The 19,409-nt window shown below is 48.0% G+C and overlaps 1 protein-coding gene across 2 annotated transcripts in view; it reads left to right on the forward strand.

Annotated features, from left to right (window-relative positions):
* THBS1 (thrombospondin 1) overlaps positions 1-9,010 on the forward strand; it is a 106,989-nt gene extending 97,979 nt beyond the window's left edge. For both annotated transcript variants that reach the window (XM_085627474.1, XM_085627475.1), the window contains exons 20-22: positions 2,043-2,140; positions 2,586-2,725; positions 5,923-9,010. In XM_085627474.1, the coding sequence (XP_085483600.1) occupies positions 2,043-2,140; positions 2,586-2,725; positions 5,923-5,930 (246 nt within the window). In that variant the 3' untranslated portion in view covers positions 5,931-9,010. The remainder of the gene's footprint in view (positions 1-2,042; positions 2,141-2,585; positions 2,726-5,922) is intronic.
* The last annotated feature ends 10,399 nt before the right edge of the window (positions 9,011-19,409 follow it).

Below are 19,409 nucleotides of genomic sequence, written 5' to 3' on the forward strand. Positions count from 1 at the left end.
CACTTTTTGTTACGCTCTGGAGGCGTAAATTAAAAAATTATATTTATGAGGCTACGCAAAGCCACTATGCGTGGGGTTTGCTTACTCTGCATCAGGGACACATTCCATGGGCGTTGCAGTGTGTTCCCCAGTGTTACACCCATGGATTTTTACGCTGCCACAGATTTACAAGAGCATGTAAACCTGGAGAAGTGCTAAATCCTTACGCCTTCCAAGGTGAGGTGTAACAAGGAGAAATTCTTTATTTCTCCCAATTATTTCCTCTTTTCATGTGTACTGTATTCTGCAGCACACACGGAAGGAGGAAAACGCCTCTTAGGATTGTTTCTGTGCAGGAAGGGCCACCTTCCTGCACAGAGACAATCCTGCCTGCAACAGAGGCACCCTTGCACGATGTTGCAAGGATGCCTGTGTTGGCGCTGGGTGGTGAAATGGTGCCAGCACAGGGAGAAAGGACAGGAATGCACCGTTTTGCATAAATACGGTGCATCTCTGCCCTTCCACTTCGGTGCAGGCCTGCGCAGGAAGGGGACTGCGGTGCTGTCCTATGGCAAATCCCCATAAATAAGGGCCTATCCGGCACATGCATCAAGGAAGGCTTTTGCGATTCCTTAATTGCGATTATTAAGGAATCGCAATTAAGGAATCGCAAAAGCCTATGCATGTAGGAATCGCTATAAAAATAGCGATTCCTAAACATTCCTTAATTGCGACTCGCAAATTGCGAGTCACAATTAAGGAATGCCTTCCTATTCATTCCTATGGGCCTACAGGCCCATAGGAATGAATGGGAGATTGCATGCGCAATTTGCGAGTACCAGTAGGTACTCGCAAATTGCTCATGCAATTTCAAGGGTGCAAGGGTGTCAAAATGACACCCTGTTGCACCCCTGAAATTGTGAGGTGCACCCATGATGCGCACACACATGCCCCAAGGGCATATGTGTATGTAACCTAAAACTTTAAAAAATGCATTTTAGTGCATTTTTCAAAGTTTTGGCAGATTACAGACAAGTTTGATTTGTCTGTAATTTGCGGTCTCAAATAGCGAAATTGCTATTTGAAAGTGCTTCTAGCATTCCATTTAAGGAATCGCAGATTGCGATTTCTTAAATGCAATCGCAATTTAGGAATTCACAAATAATTGCGAATTCTTAAATTGCGCATAGGAAACACTTTCATGCATCTCCAAAGGCTAATTTGCGATCGCAAACGGCCGATTTTTGCGAATCGCACCATTTGCGATCGCAAAAACCTTTGATGTATGTGCTCCTAAGTGTTGGGGATGTGGGAGAACTGACCATGACTAGTGGTGTAGACCTTTACTCTGGTCGTCACAAGTGAGCAGAGTGGCTGATGCTAGAGTGTTTTCCAGTACAACTGTCCCATTGTGGGAGCTCTACAAGCCGCGTCATGTTACAGGGATACATTCGCAGGCGTTGGGTGCGCTGCCCCTTGTCAACCATTCCTGAGATCAACTCCTTCAGCGAGCCGGCGATCTTCACATGCGAGCCTGGTATGAGGTGGTGGCTAGAGACCAGAGTGGGGCTGTTTCTTGTCACAAGGTGTAAGCCACCCCCATCTTAGAGGAAATACTCACCATGCTATGTCTCCCCTCTTGCGCTAGAGAGCATGTTTAACCTGCCCTGCTGATGTCTGCCACACAGCAGTCCTACAGATCGGTGGTCTGTGGGCACAACAGCAACGGTGGGTTTTGGGGGATTCATATAATGCAATGTAGCAGCCCATTTTTGGGCTCTCTTTAGAGCAAGTTCACTGGTCAGTAGTGAGTGGGGCATTTCTGAGAATGTATTTTCCCTCTAAAATAAGCAGCTCTCATTATGGTTATGATGGCAGTGGCTAAAAGCGTCACCCGTTCCCTTGTCATCTGCAATCACCAATTTATTGTTTGTAAGGGGCAGAGTAAAGTACCTGACACAAGATAGCGAAACTTCTTCCTTCGTGGAGCACTGGATCCAGAGTACTGATGACTTCGCGATTCGCACACACCGTGTTACTAACCAAGTTCTTGCGCTCCTCAGGTTCGCACCTTGTGGCATGACCCTCGGCACACCGGCTGGAAGGACTTCACTGCCTACAGATGGCACCTCACCCACAGGCCAAAGACTGGCTTCATCCGGTAAGCACTGTGGCACTAGGGGTGTGCTCGAGGCCTATGTCCTTCAGCAACGACATCAATGTACCAAATGCAAGGGGTGGAGAAAGTGACCTCGCAGAATTGACCCCTTGTTTTGTCCATAGCGACTCACGAGACTCCTCTAATGCGGGAGGATTGGGGTGGTGCGGTCGGGAAGTGGAAAGTACAGAAGGAAGGGCATGGCTGAGTGTTGTTCGCTGATGGTACTTTGTGGGAGAGGTGTACTGCATCAGCAAGAGGGCTGCCTCCAGAGCACGGGCTCAAGATTCGATCCCCGGCGCTGGCAGCAACTCAGCTCAGCACCATGTGACTCCGGGCAATAGCTCACTTAATCTCCTCCACGGCCCCCAGCGCCTTGAAACCTTAAGGTGTGATATGTTTATGCTTTCCAAATATGGATTATTTATTATTATTATTATTATTCCAGGGTGGTGATGCACGAGGGGAAGAAGATCATGGCAGATTCTGGTCCCGTCTACGATAAAACCTACGCTGGGGGCCGACTTGGGCTCTTCGTCTTCTCGCAGGAGATGGTCTTCTTTTCTGATCTCAAGTATGAATGTAGAGGTAAGTGTGGGACTCATCAACGCAGTGTGTGACCTGTCAACACAGCGTGCGACCAGTCAACTCAGCACACGGCGCACCAACGCAGCACACGGCCTACCAACGCAGTGTGCGACCTGTCAACGCAGCACACGACCCGTCAGCGCAGCGTGCGACCCGTCAATGTGACACATGGCCCCTCAACGCAGCACACGACCTCTCAACGCAGTGTGTGACCCGTCAATGCAGCACGCGACCCGTCAATGCAGCACGCGACCCATCAATGCAGCACGCGACCCATCAATGCAGCGCGTGACCCATCAATGCAGCTCGCGAACCATCAACGCAGCGTGCGACCCAGCAACGCAGCACACGGCCCCTCAACGTAGCACAAGGCCCCCCAATGTAGCACATGGCCCCTCAACGTAGCACACGACCCCTCAACGCAGTGTGTGACTCGTCAATGCAGCACGCAACTCGTCAATGCAGCAAGTGATCCATCAATGCAGCGCGTGACCCGTCAATGCAGCGCGCGAACCGTCAATGCAGCGCGTGACCCATCAATGCGGCGCGCGAACCGTCAATGCAGCGCGTGACCCGTCAATGCAGTATGTGGATGTGTGGTGGAGGCAGAGGGTCAGTGGTTGTTCGGTTTGTGGTTGTGTTGCGGAGGCAGAGGGTCAGTGGTTGTTCAGTATGTGGTTGGGTAGCAGAGGGTCAGTTGTTGTTCAGTATGTGGTTGTGTGGCAGGGCAGAGGGTCAGTGGTTGTTCAGTATGTGGTTGTGTGTAGGAGGCAGAGGGTCAGTGGTTGTTCAGTATGTGGTTGTGTGCAGGAGGCAGAGGGTTAGTGGTTGTTCAGTATGTGGTTGTGTGGAGGAGGCAGAAGGTCAGTGGTTGTTCAGTATGTGGTTGTGTGGCTGAGGCAGAGGGTCAGTGGTTGTTCAGTATGTGGTTGTGTGGCGGAGGCAGAGGGCCAGTGGTTGTTCAGTATGTGGTTGTGTGGCAGAGGCAGAGGGTCAGTGGTTGTTCAGTATGTGGTTGTGTGGTGAAAGCAGAGGGTCAGTGGTTGTTCAGTATGTGGTTGTGTGGCGGAGGCAGAGGCAGAGGGTCAGTGGTTGTACACAGATCCGGTGTGATCCACTTTGATATTGTGTGTGCTCCCCAGTAACCGTCACAGTTCAGAGTGCGTGTAGAGTAAACCCATGAAGGGTTCCATGTGGGGGGGTCCTTCTTGCAGCCCTTGTTCAACTGATGGACCACAGAGCTCTGTGGAGTGATGGGCGTCCTCCGTAGTACAATCTATGGAGGGAGGGGGCCAGCATGGACCACTCTAACTCCTACGGGAATGATGTAGGTTGTGGGTTGTCTGTGTTGGATGTCACTGTGGGGGCTCAGGTCTTGTGACCATCCACCTAACTCCTGCCAGATGTGGTGCTACTGTCCGGAAAGATCAAGAACAACAATTCTGGAGTCTTGCCATAGCTCACCCTGAAGGCATAGTCACAGACCCACTGACCCTTACTAAGATCTAAGGAAGAGATTGTGAGTGACAATGGTGCGGTGAGTGTGATTGGGAGGAAGAAATGTGGCTTTTCTTTACTAGAATACTGAAGATTAGGTGCCCTGATCTATCCCTTGAACATAGGGAGGATTGCTCTTTTCAGCTTTGATGGCACTAGTCTGTTGCTGGCCTGAGCTCCATCACGCCTTCCTACCCTGATGGTTCGCTATCTGGTTTGGACTTGTAGACCATGCAAGTGTGGCTGTGGTGGGAGCCAGGTAGGTGAGGAGTGTGGCTGAGGTGGGAGAGTAGAGTGGCTGTGGTGGGAGCCAGATGGGTGGGGAGTGTGGCTGTAGTGGGAGCCAGGTGGGTGAGGAGTGTGGCTGTGGTGGTAGCCAGGTGGGTGAGGAGTGTGGCTGCAGTGGGAGCCTGGTGGGTGAGGAATGTAACTGTGGTGGGAGCCAAGTGGGTGAGGAGTGTGGCTGTGGTGGGAGCTAGGTGGGTGAGGAGTGTGGCTGCAGTGGCAGCCAGGTGGGTGAGTAATGTAGCTATGATGGGAGCCAGGTGGGTGAGTAGAGTGGCTGTAGTGGGAGCCAGGTGGGTGAGGAGTGTGGCTGTGGTGGGAGCCAGGTGGGTGAGGAGTGTGGCTGTGGTGGGGGCCAGGTGGGAGAGTAGAGTGGCTGTAGTGGGAGCCAGGTGGGTGAGGAGTGTGGCTGTGGTGGGAGCCAGGTGGGTGAGGAATGTGGCTGTGGTGGGAGCAACGTGGGTGAGTAGAGTGGCTGTAGTGGGAGCCAGGTGGGTGAGTGAGTGTGGCTGTGGTGGGAGCCAGGTGGGTGAGGAGTGTGGCTGAGGTGGGAGCCAAGTGGGAGAGTAGAGTGGCTACGGTGGGAGCCAGGTGGGTGAGGAGTGTGGCTGCGGTGGGAGACAGGTGTGTGAGGAATGCGGCTGTGGTGGGAGCCAAGTGGGTGAGGAATGTGGCTGCAGTGAGAGCCTGATGGGTGAGTAGAGTGGCTGCAGTGGGAGCCAGGTGGGTGAGTAGAGTGGCTGCAGTGGGAGCCAGGTGAGTGAGAAGTGTGGCTGCGGTGGGGGCCAGGTGTGTGAGGAGTGAGGCTGTGGTGAGATTCAGTTGGGTGAGGAGTTTGGCTGTGGTGGGAGCCAGGTGGGTGAGGAGTGAGGCTGTGGTGGGAGCCAGGTTGGTGAGGAGTTTGGCTGTGGTGGGAACCAGGTGGGTGTGGTGTTTGTGGAGGGAGCCATGTGGATGAGGAGTGTGTCTGTGGTGGGAGCCAGGTGGGTGTGGTGTTTGTGGTGGGAGCCAGGTGGATGTGGTGTCTGTGGTAGGAGCCGGGTGGGTGTGGTGTCTGTGGTGGGAGCCAAGTGGGAGTGGTGTCTGTGGTGGGAGCCCGGTGGGTGTGGTGTCTGTGGTTGGAGCCTGGTGGGTGAGGAGTGTTTCTGTGGTGGGAGCCAGGTGGGTGTGGTGTCTGTGGTGGGTGCCCGGTGGGTGTGGTGTCTGTGGTGGGAGCCAGGTGGGTGAGGTGTCTGTGGTGGGAGCCAGGTGGGTGAGGAGTGTGTCTGTGGTGGGAGCCAGGTGGGTGTGGTGTCTGTGGTGGGAGACAGGTGGGTGAGGTGTCTGTGGAGGGGGCGAGTGAGCCGGCACTCATTGAGTCACTCCCTGTAGTGATCACGACAGGAGATCTCACATGCTTCCTCTTTCTTTTCCAGATACATAATCGGAGCTGCAGTGATGCAGAGGTGGTTACCTAGCTGATTTTGCACCTTCAGAACAGTTTCTTGTTTTTATTGCCACCCTGGGAGCCCTCTTTCCCTCTTCTCTTCTGTCAGCAGGACACGCCCCCAGGCCCAGCCCCAGGGAGAGCTCGGAAGGGCTGGGACGACGCTTCAGCAGTATTTGTACCTCAACTGAAACCGGTGTTTTTATTTTCCTTGGCGGGACATCCTGGAATGGTAAAGCTCAGGCAGAAGTGCTGTCTTGGAGAGACAGACACCTACCTCCCCCCGTCCCGCTGTCCGACAGACACCCAGACACCGAACACAATGGGGGCGATCAGAGGGAAAAAGACACTCACCCAGTGGGGAAGGGCGAGCTGAAGTGACAGATGTCTGAAGCCCCTGGGCTCGTCCTCCTGACCCCGAAGCCTCTTGGAGACTCATTGGTGATGGCATGCTGTGTCTCTAGGGAGTCAAACATCCAGACTCTTTTCAGATGTAAAGTTTGTCACACTGTGTGTTATTGAATGGCTGCGCTGGGACCACTGCTTCTCTTGAGAGCGGGTGGACCGCCACGGCCGCCCTAGGACAGATGTTTACACGGCTTAGGACAGGCTAGCTGCATCAGTCTAGCTTTCGCTACACCTGGCTGACTTCCAGGTTTGTGTTGGCCGTGACGCAGCCGGAAGAGGCAGGTGTGGAACCCGGACCTTCCTAGGTAGCACTTGTCAACAAATTTCTTTGTGGCTAAATATAAAAACTTGAAAGATGAAATTTAACCTGGACAATCACTCCCTTCCTGCACCTCCCCAGAAGAGTCCATTGTGAAGCAGAGAGAGGCAAGGTAGCGCATTGAGACCTGCACTCCGGCGTCATGGCACACAGAGAGCTACCCAAGAGCCAATGGGCCAAATACAGAGCAGAAACCCAAGTCCGGTCTGCGACTGGAAGATTGTAAATACACATTATTTATTAACCTGCTTTTATCCAGCAGTGAGATTTCGTTCATAATAGTATTTTTCTTTAATCGGCCAGCTGGTGGAGAGGCTAGCAGGACCTCTGCTGTAAGTGGGGGGTGGGTGACGTCACAAGGGCCTTCCATTGGTCACCTGGCCAGGCAGGAAGTGCAGAAGGAAGTTACAGAAAACTGCCAGGGCAATGCAAGCAGGAAGGATGTTGTTAGGGGGTCTCTGTGCAAAGTGGAAGATCTAAGGGACTTCATCAATTCACAAGATTTGGCCAGGAGATAAACCCAGCAAGCATTAAGAAAGCACAGGATGTCACTGATTAAGATCTGTCAGACTGTACAACCACACCAGAAGTCAGGGGATTAGACCCGGCAGACTGCAATAGCATACAGAAAGTCACAGGATTAGACCCGGCACACTGTAACAGAACACAGGAAGTCACAGCGATTAGACCCGGCAGACTGTACTAATGTACAGGAAGTCACAGGATTAGACCAGGCACACTGTAACAGAACACAGGAAGTCACAGCGATTAGACCCGGCAGACTGTACTAGCGTACAGGAGGTCACAGGATTTGACCCAGCTCACTGTAACAGAACACAAGAAGTCACAGCGATTAGACCCTGCAGACTGTTACAGCATACAGGAAGTCACAGGATTAGACTCGGCACACTGTAACAGAACACAGGAAGTCACAGCAATTAGACCTGGCACACTGTACTAGCGGACTGAAAGTCACAGGATAAGATCCGGCACACTGTAACAGAACACAGTAAGTCACAGCGTATTAGACCCTGCTGACTGTACTTACGTAAGGAAGTCACAGGATTAGACCCAGCTCACTGTAATAACACATAAAATCACAGCGTATTAGACCCGGCAGACTGGAAGAGCAAACACAGCAGATCAGAGAGGGTCAGAACAGGCAGACTGAGACTGTACACAGGAAGAGAGGGTCAGAACAGACAGACTGAGACTGCACACAGGAAGGGAGGGTTTAGACCCAGCAGACTGAGACAGCGCACAGGAAGACAAGCGGTTAGACCCGGTAGACTGAGAGCGAACACAGGAAGAGAGGGGTTAGACCCAGCAGACTGAGACAGTGCACAGGAAGACTGGGTTAGACAAAGAAGGCTGAGAATAAACACAGGAAGACAGAGGGTTAGACCAGACTGACTGAGAGTGCACACAGGAAGACAGGGGGTTAGACCAGTCTGACTAAGAGTGCACACAGGCAGTGATAGTAGATGAAGACCACAGTGTTTAATTGTGGTTAAACAGCCGGTGTACTGCAAGGGGAAAACTCAAAAGGTCTCTCTAGGTGAGGTGAACAAGTCAAATTTCTATCTAGCTAGTCTGCATACTATTTCTGTTCTAGTTTCCCTGGGTTTAAATCAACACAGTATACGGCCAAATAGCAGTTAGTCAGTTTGGCCACTGCAAGTGGCTAACAGATTACGAAAGCTATTGATCATTGGCCTCAGCAAACACTGCCTGTGCAGAGACCCTCACTCTGCCCAGTGAATAGCCCTGTCACTGCCCTGTCCCACCGACAGAGACCAGGACAAAGGTGAAAGTTAAATGTACAAATATTACCTCATTGTTGTGTGAGTGAGACAAAAGGAGGCCTTTGAAAGAAGCAGAGATTCCGGGAAGCCTTCGACACGTCCACGTGCTGTTGTGTTACTGACGCTGAACAGCCGCGACTCGCAACAACGGACACTGCTTGTGAAAGACGTTGCACCGTTTTCCAAGTTGTTTTGATACTTTTGTGGTCATCTTATAAACATAATTCTTTTGTATTTTTCATAAATGGTTGTGTTTTTCTCCTTCCTGCATTACGTTCACTCAGACTGGAGTAAATGTTGCTATTTAAATAATTTATCTTGAGATGCTGCACACAGGGCATTTCTGTTTGTAGAAAATGTTTGCACACCGAATGGCTATTTGCCTTTTCCATGTTTTTAGCATATACTTTTTGTAAGAGAAATTAAGAGATGTGCCTTTTTTATATACATGCATTTTTAACCTTTTCAGTTTTGAAAGTGATGCAAATTGTACAGTGAAGTTTAAGTACAAAAATCAACAATAAACCAATAAGGAAATTGTACAATTTTTCAGCTTTCTAAATGTGACTTGAGTCAAATTGATAACATCTAAAAAAGCAAATCCATGGTGAATAAGGGTAGAGAATATAATTTCCGTGCAAAGGGTGAAGCTCCATCCATAAATGAATAACCTTTGGAATCCATGAAGCTCCTGCTTTTGCTTTGAGACTCAAAGGCTTCTGCCATCCGGTTCGGATGTGTATTGCTGCGTTCCGGTTCGGTATCATTTCCGAACCCCTTTGATGCGCAATCCTCTACCCTCGACGGTATTGTCTTTTGATCGTGGTTTTCCATTCAACGCGCATCATATAATTTGTGAAAACCTTCGATCAGGAACTTCGAGGCAGGCCGGTGGGCCTACCCGTGCCGACCACGCCAGCAGTCGATGGAACGGACTCCATTTAAACTATGTCTCCAGTGTCGTGCTAAGTTCCCACGCACTGACCTGCACCCGTAACACGACGAGAAGGACTGCAAAGTGTGTCGATCGTTCAGATCGAAGAAGACTCTTCTCCATTCCGGTACCGAAACAACACCTTCAGTACCAAAACATAAATCGCCTCATGTGCCACCCCCTAATCCGCCGGCATAGAAGACACCTTTGGCAACGCAGACCGCGGATCCGAAAAAGGCTTCAGAGCCGAAATCGTCCACACTGAAATCCTCGGCACATAAAAGCTTGGAGCCGACACACTCCGCACCGAAACATTCGGGGCTGAAACATCCCGCTATGAAAGATTCAGATTCTAAACACACCAAAAGTAAATATTCGGACTCGGAACAGTCGGCGCACAAAGACCCTCATAAGTCTTCCATGCCGAAACCCGCTCCTAAGGAGAAAGACACTCCTTTCAAGGAACTTCCATCCGAAGACACAGTTTTGGACCCAAAACAGAAGAGACGCAGTATTGATCCCAATACTGGACACCTTACAGCCACTCTTCCCCAAAAACGGAAGTTGGATTTCTCAGAGGACTCTTCTATTCCTCTGAAGAAGGACATTGATACTAACCCTTTTTCCCCTTACATACCTCCTTCTTCTCCACCTAACCCAAATTTTCTAATTACACCATCAAATTCACCGCCACCCACATTTTCACCTGAACTACAATATGATGACGATTATGGGGATGGGGACGAGGATCAGGACATACCACAAGACCAGGACATTCCACATGACGCTGATCCATGGGGAGATTACAATAAGAAACCAGATCACAACAATGATTCTGACCTGTATCCCCCCAGACCCTCCCCACCTGATGACAATATAGGCTTTGCACAGCTTATTAACAGGGCTGCTCAATACCACGGGTGGAGCGACACTCAGACCCAATAGAGGAGGATTACCTGTGGAGACATTTACTCATTCACAAAAGTCCACTAATACTTTGTCCATACTCAAGGGCATGATAAAACACATAGATGAGGTATTTAAGGACACAGTCTGAGCCAGAATACTGACCCCTAGAGTGGATAAGAAGTACAAGCCCGCTCCTACAGACCCTGCATATATTGGGGGACAGTTGCCTTTAGACTCTCTTGTCGTATCTAATGCCCGCAAGAGAGCTAATTCTCAAACTACAGGCGACGCCCCTCCTCCTGATAAGGAGTCTAAATTGATAGATGCATCAGGCAAACGATTGGCCTCACATGCTGCTAACCATTGGAGAATCGCCAATGCTCAGGCCCTGTTAGCACACTACGACAGAGCTCACCATGATGAGTTAGAAAAACTCATCCAACACTTGCCGGATGAATACAAGACAAAGGCAAACAACCTCATACAAGAAGGGAAGCTTATCACCAATACTTCCATAAAATGTGCACTGGATGCAGCAGACAGCATCACGTCAAGCACACTTGGCTTCGAATCTCTGGATTCAAGCTGGAGGTCCAATCCTACACACTCAATCAGCCCTTTGAGAAAGAGCATCTTTTTGGGCCAACAGTCGACGCTTCACTTGAAAAGATGAAAAAGGACACCGAAACTGCTAAGTCCATGGTTGCCTTACAATTGTTCTCCAGCAGGGGTTCCTTTCACCGCTCCTTGTATAGAGGTGGCTCAAAAACAATGGCGTCGGAGTCTCCCTCCTCCTCTTATAAAAACAACCAATCCACCTCCAGAGGTTATTTTCGCTGAGGCTACTGGGGAAATAATAACAAAGGACGAGGCAGAGGTAACTCCACCCGCACTTTCCCTGCCAATAAGCAGTGACTTCCCTCCACTACCCCCTGATCATTTAACACCTGGCGGGGGACGTCTCTCACAGTTCCTACCTGTCTGGAATTCAATCACCACAGACGTGTGTCTTACAGATTATGCAGTATGGTTATTGCCTGGAACTTACATAAACTCCCCCAACTCTCCTTCCAAAAGAGCGTGCAATGTCACCAGAACATTTCACCCTCTTAAAACAAGAGGTTCTCTCCCTGTTACAAAAACATGCAATAGAACCAGTTCCATTACAGCTTCGGGGGACGGGGGTGTACTCCCTATACTTTTTGATTCTAAAAAAGGACGGCTCTCTCAGGCCTACATTAGACCTCAGAAAGCTAAACCTCCATATTCAATCAGGTCACTTCCACATGGTCACTCTTCAACAGGTGCTCCCACTGCTTCGATCAACTATAAATGGCCTGACGGGAACACACCTTATACTACTCCTTTGACACTGGAGGGGTTTCCCATACTTTTCAACCCTCTCACACGTGTACTCCCTATTGATAGTCAAAGTGTCGTGGTGTGTCAATTTATAACCAAAAACGTCAAAATACCATCATTCTCCCACCCAAAGATAAAGTGTGAGGAAGGAGAGAAAGCACCTCACGGTCGTAACAACTAGGGGGTTGCTGGATGGTACTCACCAGCACACCCACGTATCATCATAGGTTACTTTCTCCCCAACTAGAAACAAGCATTTGCAATGCAATAGGTCTCGCATTTGCTAGAGTTTGAGCTATTGGCATTATAAATGACAATACCTTTTATTAATGTGTTTTGAAAACCTGCAAGCGTAGCGTAAGCACACACTTTGTACTTCTAGTCATTGTTTATGAGAAGCAAGGCTGGCAGTAACTGCGCCTCTTTTACTGCCAGCCTTGCTTCTCGTAAGCAAGGACTATAAACCCAAAGTGCGCGTTAACGCACCGCTTGCAGGTTTTCAAAACAAATAAAAGGCATTGTCATTTACAATGCTAATAGCTCAAACTCTTGAAAATGCGAGACCATAGCCCAGCAATGCTCACCCCTCGTGGCCTGGCTTACGATGACATTGCGGCTGTGCAACCAGCAGCATAGAGCTATCCAAAACAAATTGCACTGTTCAAAAGAATGCTGCAGTGCCCAAGGGCACGTGTTGGTCCCAGGAGCTTTGATATGCGTCACTAATGCATTTTAGTGTGGTGATGCGGCCACCAACACTAAAATCCATTTGTCTAACCCGTGATGCGTGGTACTTGGCAGGGCTGGCTAATGTTACTCTTCCCTCCTCGCCTCGCCCGACGTTCCACACTGTTACAAGCCCAGAGTATTAACTGTCTATCTCGATATGAAGCCTCCCTCCTAACACTGCAGACTTTAGGTCTATCATTCAATATTGCTGACTATGCAATGTATGTGAAAAATGCAAAGCTGTACTTGCCACATAAAGCCCTCGAACAAGTGGAAATGCCTGCAATGATCATCTGTTCCCTGTGAGCTTTGGGTCTACCTTGATACTATTTGGCAACCTCCTAGGCTTGCACTTTCGTTCAGCTACGCATCAGTTAATCGTTTTTTTTTTTTTTTTATGCGTTTTTATATAGCGCGGACTTTACCCGAAGGTGTAAGAGCGCTTCACAATAGGAACAGTACTGATACATGAGGAGAAAATTACAAGTGAGCATGTTACAAAAGCAAACGTTACGTTACATGAGGCAATAGTGACAATTGTGCAAGTATCAAGAGCAAACAACATACAAGAGGTAGCAAACGATACGTTACAAAAGGAAAAAGTGACACGAGTGCATGTTACAAAAACGTACAAAGTACAAGTAGAGGTATAATACTGCAATAAATGTGCCTTATGTAACGCTAGAATACTACTGTAACGCGCTCTAACACCTCTGGGCAAACACTAGGCAAACAAGCCAGTGCTGTATTGTACTATAGGATTGCCGGCAAAGGTCAACTACTGTGTGATAGTAAGGAAAAAAACACAACTACTACACCCATGCACCCGGAAGTGGCTTAGTCACACTAACATTTCCGGTTCAGATTTTTTACTTTGGATAAAGTAGCCAAGTAAAGTCCTGAATGAACTTGCCCACGGCATCAACTTAAGTCTCTGCACTTCCGCTGCCAATCAGTTACGGGCACAACCTGCCATGGAAGTTTAAAATAGCAAATACCACGTCCAATGAGGAACCGAGATAGCCGTTGTAGTAGACGGGCCAATCAGGAGAGCGCAAAAGGAAACTGTCAGCCGTCACTTCTCAGCCAAACGGACCAAGGGAATAGGAGGAATGGCGTAAAATGGACCAATGGTGGAGAGTGTTGGGCAGGGCCTGTAAAAAAAGCACAACAAACATTGCGTCGCCAGCGTCCAATGGCTGATGTACTGCTGCCATTGGACGCTGGCTTACACTGTTTGTTGTGGGACACAGAGGGTTGAGTGACAGGATCTTCGGCCTATGATGTTGCTGACACGAGGCATACTCAGCCAATGAACGTCAGAAGTGGGAGCCGTGGGCTGGTCGGGTTCTGCGAGAGGGGCCGGTGGGGATCGGAGCTTAAGGGGTATGTGACTGGACACAGAAAAGCGTGAATATCTGGGAGAACGAGAGGATCGTAAAAAGGTAGTTTAGTAGGGAAAGGGAAATATCTGTGACGGGTTCTGGTAAAATCGGGTCCTTAATCAGCGGGATAGACGTGACAGCGATGTCTGAGACAACATGGATTAAGGTTTAAGTAAGACAATAGGGGCGAGTAGAGGTGAGGTATTTGGAAGACTTAGATGACATTTTGAGGGGCAGCAAGCGAAGGAGTACTGATGGGTAAATTGAGCGTGAGGCTGGTATGTGGTGGGAAAACTCGATTATCTGTGTAGTAGTTACGGGGTGTATAGTACAGCTTTTGGTTGGGATCCGCAAGCAGTGTGGTTAAATGACAAATTATTGTTGCGGGGAAGTCCGGCTAAGGATTAGTTACGGGGCTTTGACAAAGCTCAATAATTTGAGCGAGGAGTGATGGCAGCGATTGAGACTTGTGCATGGCTCATTGACCGGCCGCACATTCGCTTACACCTACAAAAAAAAAAAAAAAAAGCACTGGACGAAACAAGTTATTTTAGAAAGTCACGTTTTTGTGCCCCTCCCTTATACATTTTGATTGGTGTTAGCAATCTGAACCAAATTGGACTACTTTAATGATGGAGGAACGCATGACGTTTCTGACAGGTTTTGTGTATGTTGTTGTAGTGTGGCAAAATTATATGGATCCAAAAACCGGAATCCTATTAAGCGAGATGTCAACATTAACCACATAAGTGCGAAGGCGCCTCTAATTTAGCTCTTATGGAATTTACGTGGCATTCAGGTGGAGTAAAGAGTACAGAACTCTTGCCCATTTGATACTTGGCCTCTCAGTGAATGATGAAATACTCCATTCTCCATGCCCTTCCAAAGACTGAGTATAAAACAAAAACAAGAAAGACGAAAGAGAAAATAGAACAGGAGATGGTAAACAAGACAAGCCCCGCGGAGCGTGGCGCGCGCGCGCTTGGGGGCGGGGAACACATTCCAGGCGGGGGAGCGGACCCTTTGAAGTGCTCCCAAAAAGCAGATTGCATGGCGGCACGATGCGCGTGATTGTGCGCGTGCTAGCCATGCAATCCGCTTTTTGGGAGCAGTTTTAAATCCCGCTTACAATAGTCTCGCCTTGCGATCGCTTACGCGATAGCAAGGCGAGACCTAAAAAGAAGTGTGTATTTCATCGTGAAAATCTGTAACCCAATGAAATAAAGGGAAAGAAGGACAGTAAAACTTAAATGTAAATAGACTGTCAGTGCATAGTGTCAATATAAGTGCCCACTGGATCCCACTGCTTCAACAAGACAAGTTCCTTTCCACTCTAGATTTAAAGGACGCCTACTTACATATTTCCATTCACCCGGCTCACAGGAAATATCTCAGGTTGGTGGTGGACGGACATCACTACCAATTCAAAGTTCTCCTGTTCGGATAACTACAGCACCCAGAGGGGGATGTTCACAAGGATTCATCCCGAGTTAACATGAATTTAAACACCTAGGCAGTCAAAAATGATGAGCAGTTATGTAATACATTAGACATTTTCAATATTGCCTGTGGTTCACATCGGTCACCATGTCGGATTTTCTAATCATCCAATGTTTGCAACCTTAATATATCAAACTACGTCTATGCTCGTCCCGAGTTCTAGTACTGCTCCTTGCCTCCGTTGTGTTGCATTCGAACGATTTTCATTGGTTTGACGTCATTAATCATTCCATGTATCTGCCGGAACTATGCTGCAGTAATTCTCTGAACTCATTGTGAATCCAAGAGTCTTTATTGGACCTCAAGGCATTTCCTCTTTGACTACTTCATCTCATTATATTTGGAGTACTTTTATTGGCATTAGGTCCTGGCTGGACCCTATTTATTTATCCTTTTTCTCCTGACAACCATTTATGATACAAAAGACTGTGGCTCTCCTGATGAAGACGCTCTGCTAGCGTCGAAACGCGCGTTGAGAACATCTCAGCCTCAGCCACTTTGCTCGCCTTTTTGTATTTGTATCTGTTGTCTATTGCACTATACATACGATTTGTTTCACTATATGTATTGCATTGTCTATATTGTTTGATATCTGTTAAATCATATATTTCAATGTAGAATTGCTTATTATCAATTTATATTTTTGTGCAATCTACACACATCAAAAATTGAATATATTTTTTTATTAATATTATGTACACTGTGTTTCTTTCTGCAATATTGAAAATGTCTAATGTATTACATAGCTGCTCATCATTTTTGACTGGCTAGGTGTTTAAATTCATATTTGTTATTTACCCTGCCCTAGGAGTTCTGTAGTCCCTTCAGGGGTCCCTCTTTTATTGCATAATCCATCCCGAGTTAACGCCATTTTATTGCAGCCAAAGTTGCGATAAACTTATCGCCCAATCACAATCTGGTGTTAACAGCCCACAGCACCAGTTTACTGGCGATAGCAGCCGCAAAAAACATCGCCATAGATGACCCCCGCAACTATCGCTAATGAGATGCAGAGTAGGCGTTCCCGTGCCAAAAAGCTGCGACAACACCACTCCAAAACATTCACAACGACCAGCCAGAACTGCGATAAGAACACAAAACAGGTGATAAGGCACGTTAGCACCAGGAAAATAACACCTTTTTCCTCAACCAGACTCGGTAGCAGAGCATACTCTTCACACTTTAGATGTGAAAAGAGCAATACTTTATTACATTGAAAGAACCAAATCTTTCAGGAAAACTAAACAACTCTTCATTGCTTTTTCACCACCACATAAAGGCAATTGCATTTCAAAAGCAGGTATTGCACAGTGGATCCAAATATGCTATCTTAAAGCTAAACGCACCTTAACAATTCCCCCTAAAGCACATTCTACACGCACACTAGGGGCTTTTATGGCAATCTTAGGGAACATACCCTTGGATGACATCTGCAAGGCAGCAACATGGTCCACACCAACACATTCACAAAGCACTATTGTGTAGATGTGTTAGCAAAACAACAAGCTAGTGTGGGCCAAGTAGTTTTGAGAACACTATTTCAAACCACTGCAACAGATAGAGGTTAACTATCGCTTGGGGAATAACTGCTGAGTAGTCTATGCTAACGCATATGATCTACAGCTCATATGCCTCGAACGGAAAATGCTACTTACCCAGTATGCATCTGTTGTTGGCATATAGAGCTGTAGATTCATATGCACCCACCCGCCTTCCCGGGGACCTCAATCTGTTGCAGTAATATCTTTTTAGGTACATTCTACATGGACATCTCTTTACTACTCTCACTAACTCCATCATCACCGTTATGGCAAAACAATCTAAGGATGGAGACGATGCCTAGGTACACTATCACCAAAAGGAGTCACCTACCTCAGGACTACAAAGACTTCCTCGAAGAAAAACAAAGTGCAAACATCCAGGCCCAACACCAGATGGCAATCTATACAAACGCATATGAATCTACAGCTCCATTTGCCAAGAACAGATGCATACTGGGTAGATAGCATTGTCCTTCCGTGAAAGGGTGAAGCGTCATCCATAAACGAATAACCTTTAGAATCCATGAAGCTTCAGCTTTTGCTTTGAGACCCAAAGGCTTCTGGGGCACATGTCTGAAGACATTTACTATTATTGAATGGAAACAAGTCGCAGCAAGGGAACTTGCTGCGCTGTGTTGCATGAAAGGGAGAGAGCAGAAATGCTCCATATTTACAAGGCTATGGATCACTTCTGCTCCCTCCTTGCACTGCCACACTGGCATAAATGGCATAGTGGCAACACAGGCACCTGTGCACAATAGTGCAAGGGTGGCTGGGTGGCTGCATTACAGACAGGAATGTTTTTGTGCAGGAAGAAAGACCTTCCTGCACAAAAACAATCCTTAGAGGATTATTTCTCTTTGTATAAGTGCTGCAGAATGCAGCACACATGGAACAAGGAAGTAACGAGGAGAAAGCTATTTCGTCTTGTTACACTTTTGCTGGGTAAGCACACCATCTTAACACAAACCTAGGTTTACAAGTCCTTGTAAACCTGGGCACTGGCCTTTACTAGCTACCCAGCTACATTATGGCTGCTCTAAAAATAATAGTGTTTGGTATTAAGTACCTTGTCTCAGTAAATCTATACCAATGCCAGTATTGGATTTATTGTGACAATACACCTAGAGGGCTCCTTAGATGTGCCCCCTAAAAAACTACTAGTCCTCTAGTGTGCTGGCTGACTGGTATTGTCCATCCTGCCACCACAGACAAGTTTCTGACCCCCTTTAGGTGAGAGCCCATGCTCTCAGAGGCCAGCAACAATTCCTGCTTTGGAGGAATGTGGTAACACCTCCAGCCAGAGCGCTAGTGACTTAGCATATCTGGGTCAGAGGTTTCAAAGCCTCTGCTGACTTTGATATGCCACCCTGGCTTCCGTCAGGCCTGGGGAATGCCAACCCCTGGCCTGAAGACCATTTGGCACCACAGCAGGTGGGAAAATTAGATGATCAGAAGGCGGGTCACACTTTCAACTAGGCACACCCCTAAAGTGGACCACCGGAGGTGGACAGTCAAGAAAGGGTATCACCATCGTCTTTTTGGTGAAGCTAGGAACTCTGGGTCAGGTTTATTCCCACTCCCCCAGAAAGTGGTCATAGAGGAGATGTAGTCACCCCAGGGGTAAGTAGCTCATCATCTACTGAGAACTGAAGGAAAGAGAAAGAAGAGCCATGGTCGTGAGAACAGAGGCCCTACACTGAAATTGGCGCCAAACCCTGCCTGGCTGCTTGCCCAGGGACAATCACAAAGACTGACTCGTCCAAAAGCTGAACTGCCTCCCCAAACCCTCGGAGGACATTTCTACCCTTCAACAATCAAGCAGCCTCTCTATTGAGGTGGAGGGCCCATCCCCCTGCATCTGCAGGTACCAACCGCATTGACCCAGTACTTCGTCTTGCTGACCATCGGGCCCACCAAGGGAGCAGCTCGCCAAGAAGAGGATGTCGTGAGTCCAGAAGGTCAGCCCCATTGCTTTCACAAAGTCTTGAAATGCTGACCCCTCCAGGAGCCTCTTGGCACCAATACCCTGGGTACCGGCACCCTTGCAACTACCAAGGATTGTTGCGTCTCCAGTCTGGACACCACTGATGCGAACACAAACCTGCCATCGAAGGACTTCAGGTGTCAGCCAGATGAACTCCTCAGGATGAAGGCGACACTCAAGTGGGTACAACTCCCAATCTTCCCAACTGCTGCTTGCTGGCAGAATTACTCCCAGAAACTCTACCTTGGTCATGTGAAAGTCACATTTTGTGATCTTACAGAGCAAATGGTGGTTTCAAAGTGTTTGTAACTCAGTACAGACATGTTGGTAATGTTCATTTACAAAAGGGGTAAAGATTAAAATGTAATTTATTTAAACTATGACTAATAAACCTACGAATTCACATAAGACATTGTTTAGGAAGAATTGAAACACAGCTGGAGTGTTACATAATCCAAAAGGCATAACCCTATATTAAAAAAATCCATAGCAAGTTCGTAAGGCGGTTTTCCACTTGTCGCCTTCTCGAATACGAACCAGATGGTAAGCTCCTTTTAGATCTACTTTGTATAAAAGACTGCCTTTTTGACTTGATCC

The sequence above is a fragment of the Triturus cristatus genome, chromosome 9, assembly GCF_964204655.1.
Source record: "Triturus cristatus chromosome 9, aTriCri1.1, whole genome shotgun sequence".
NCBI lineage: Eukaryota > Metazoa > Chordata > Amphibia > Caudata > Salamandridae > Triturus > Triturus cristatus.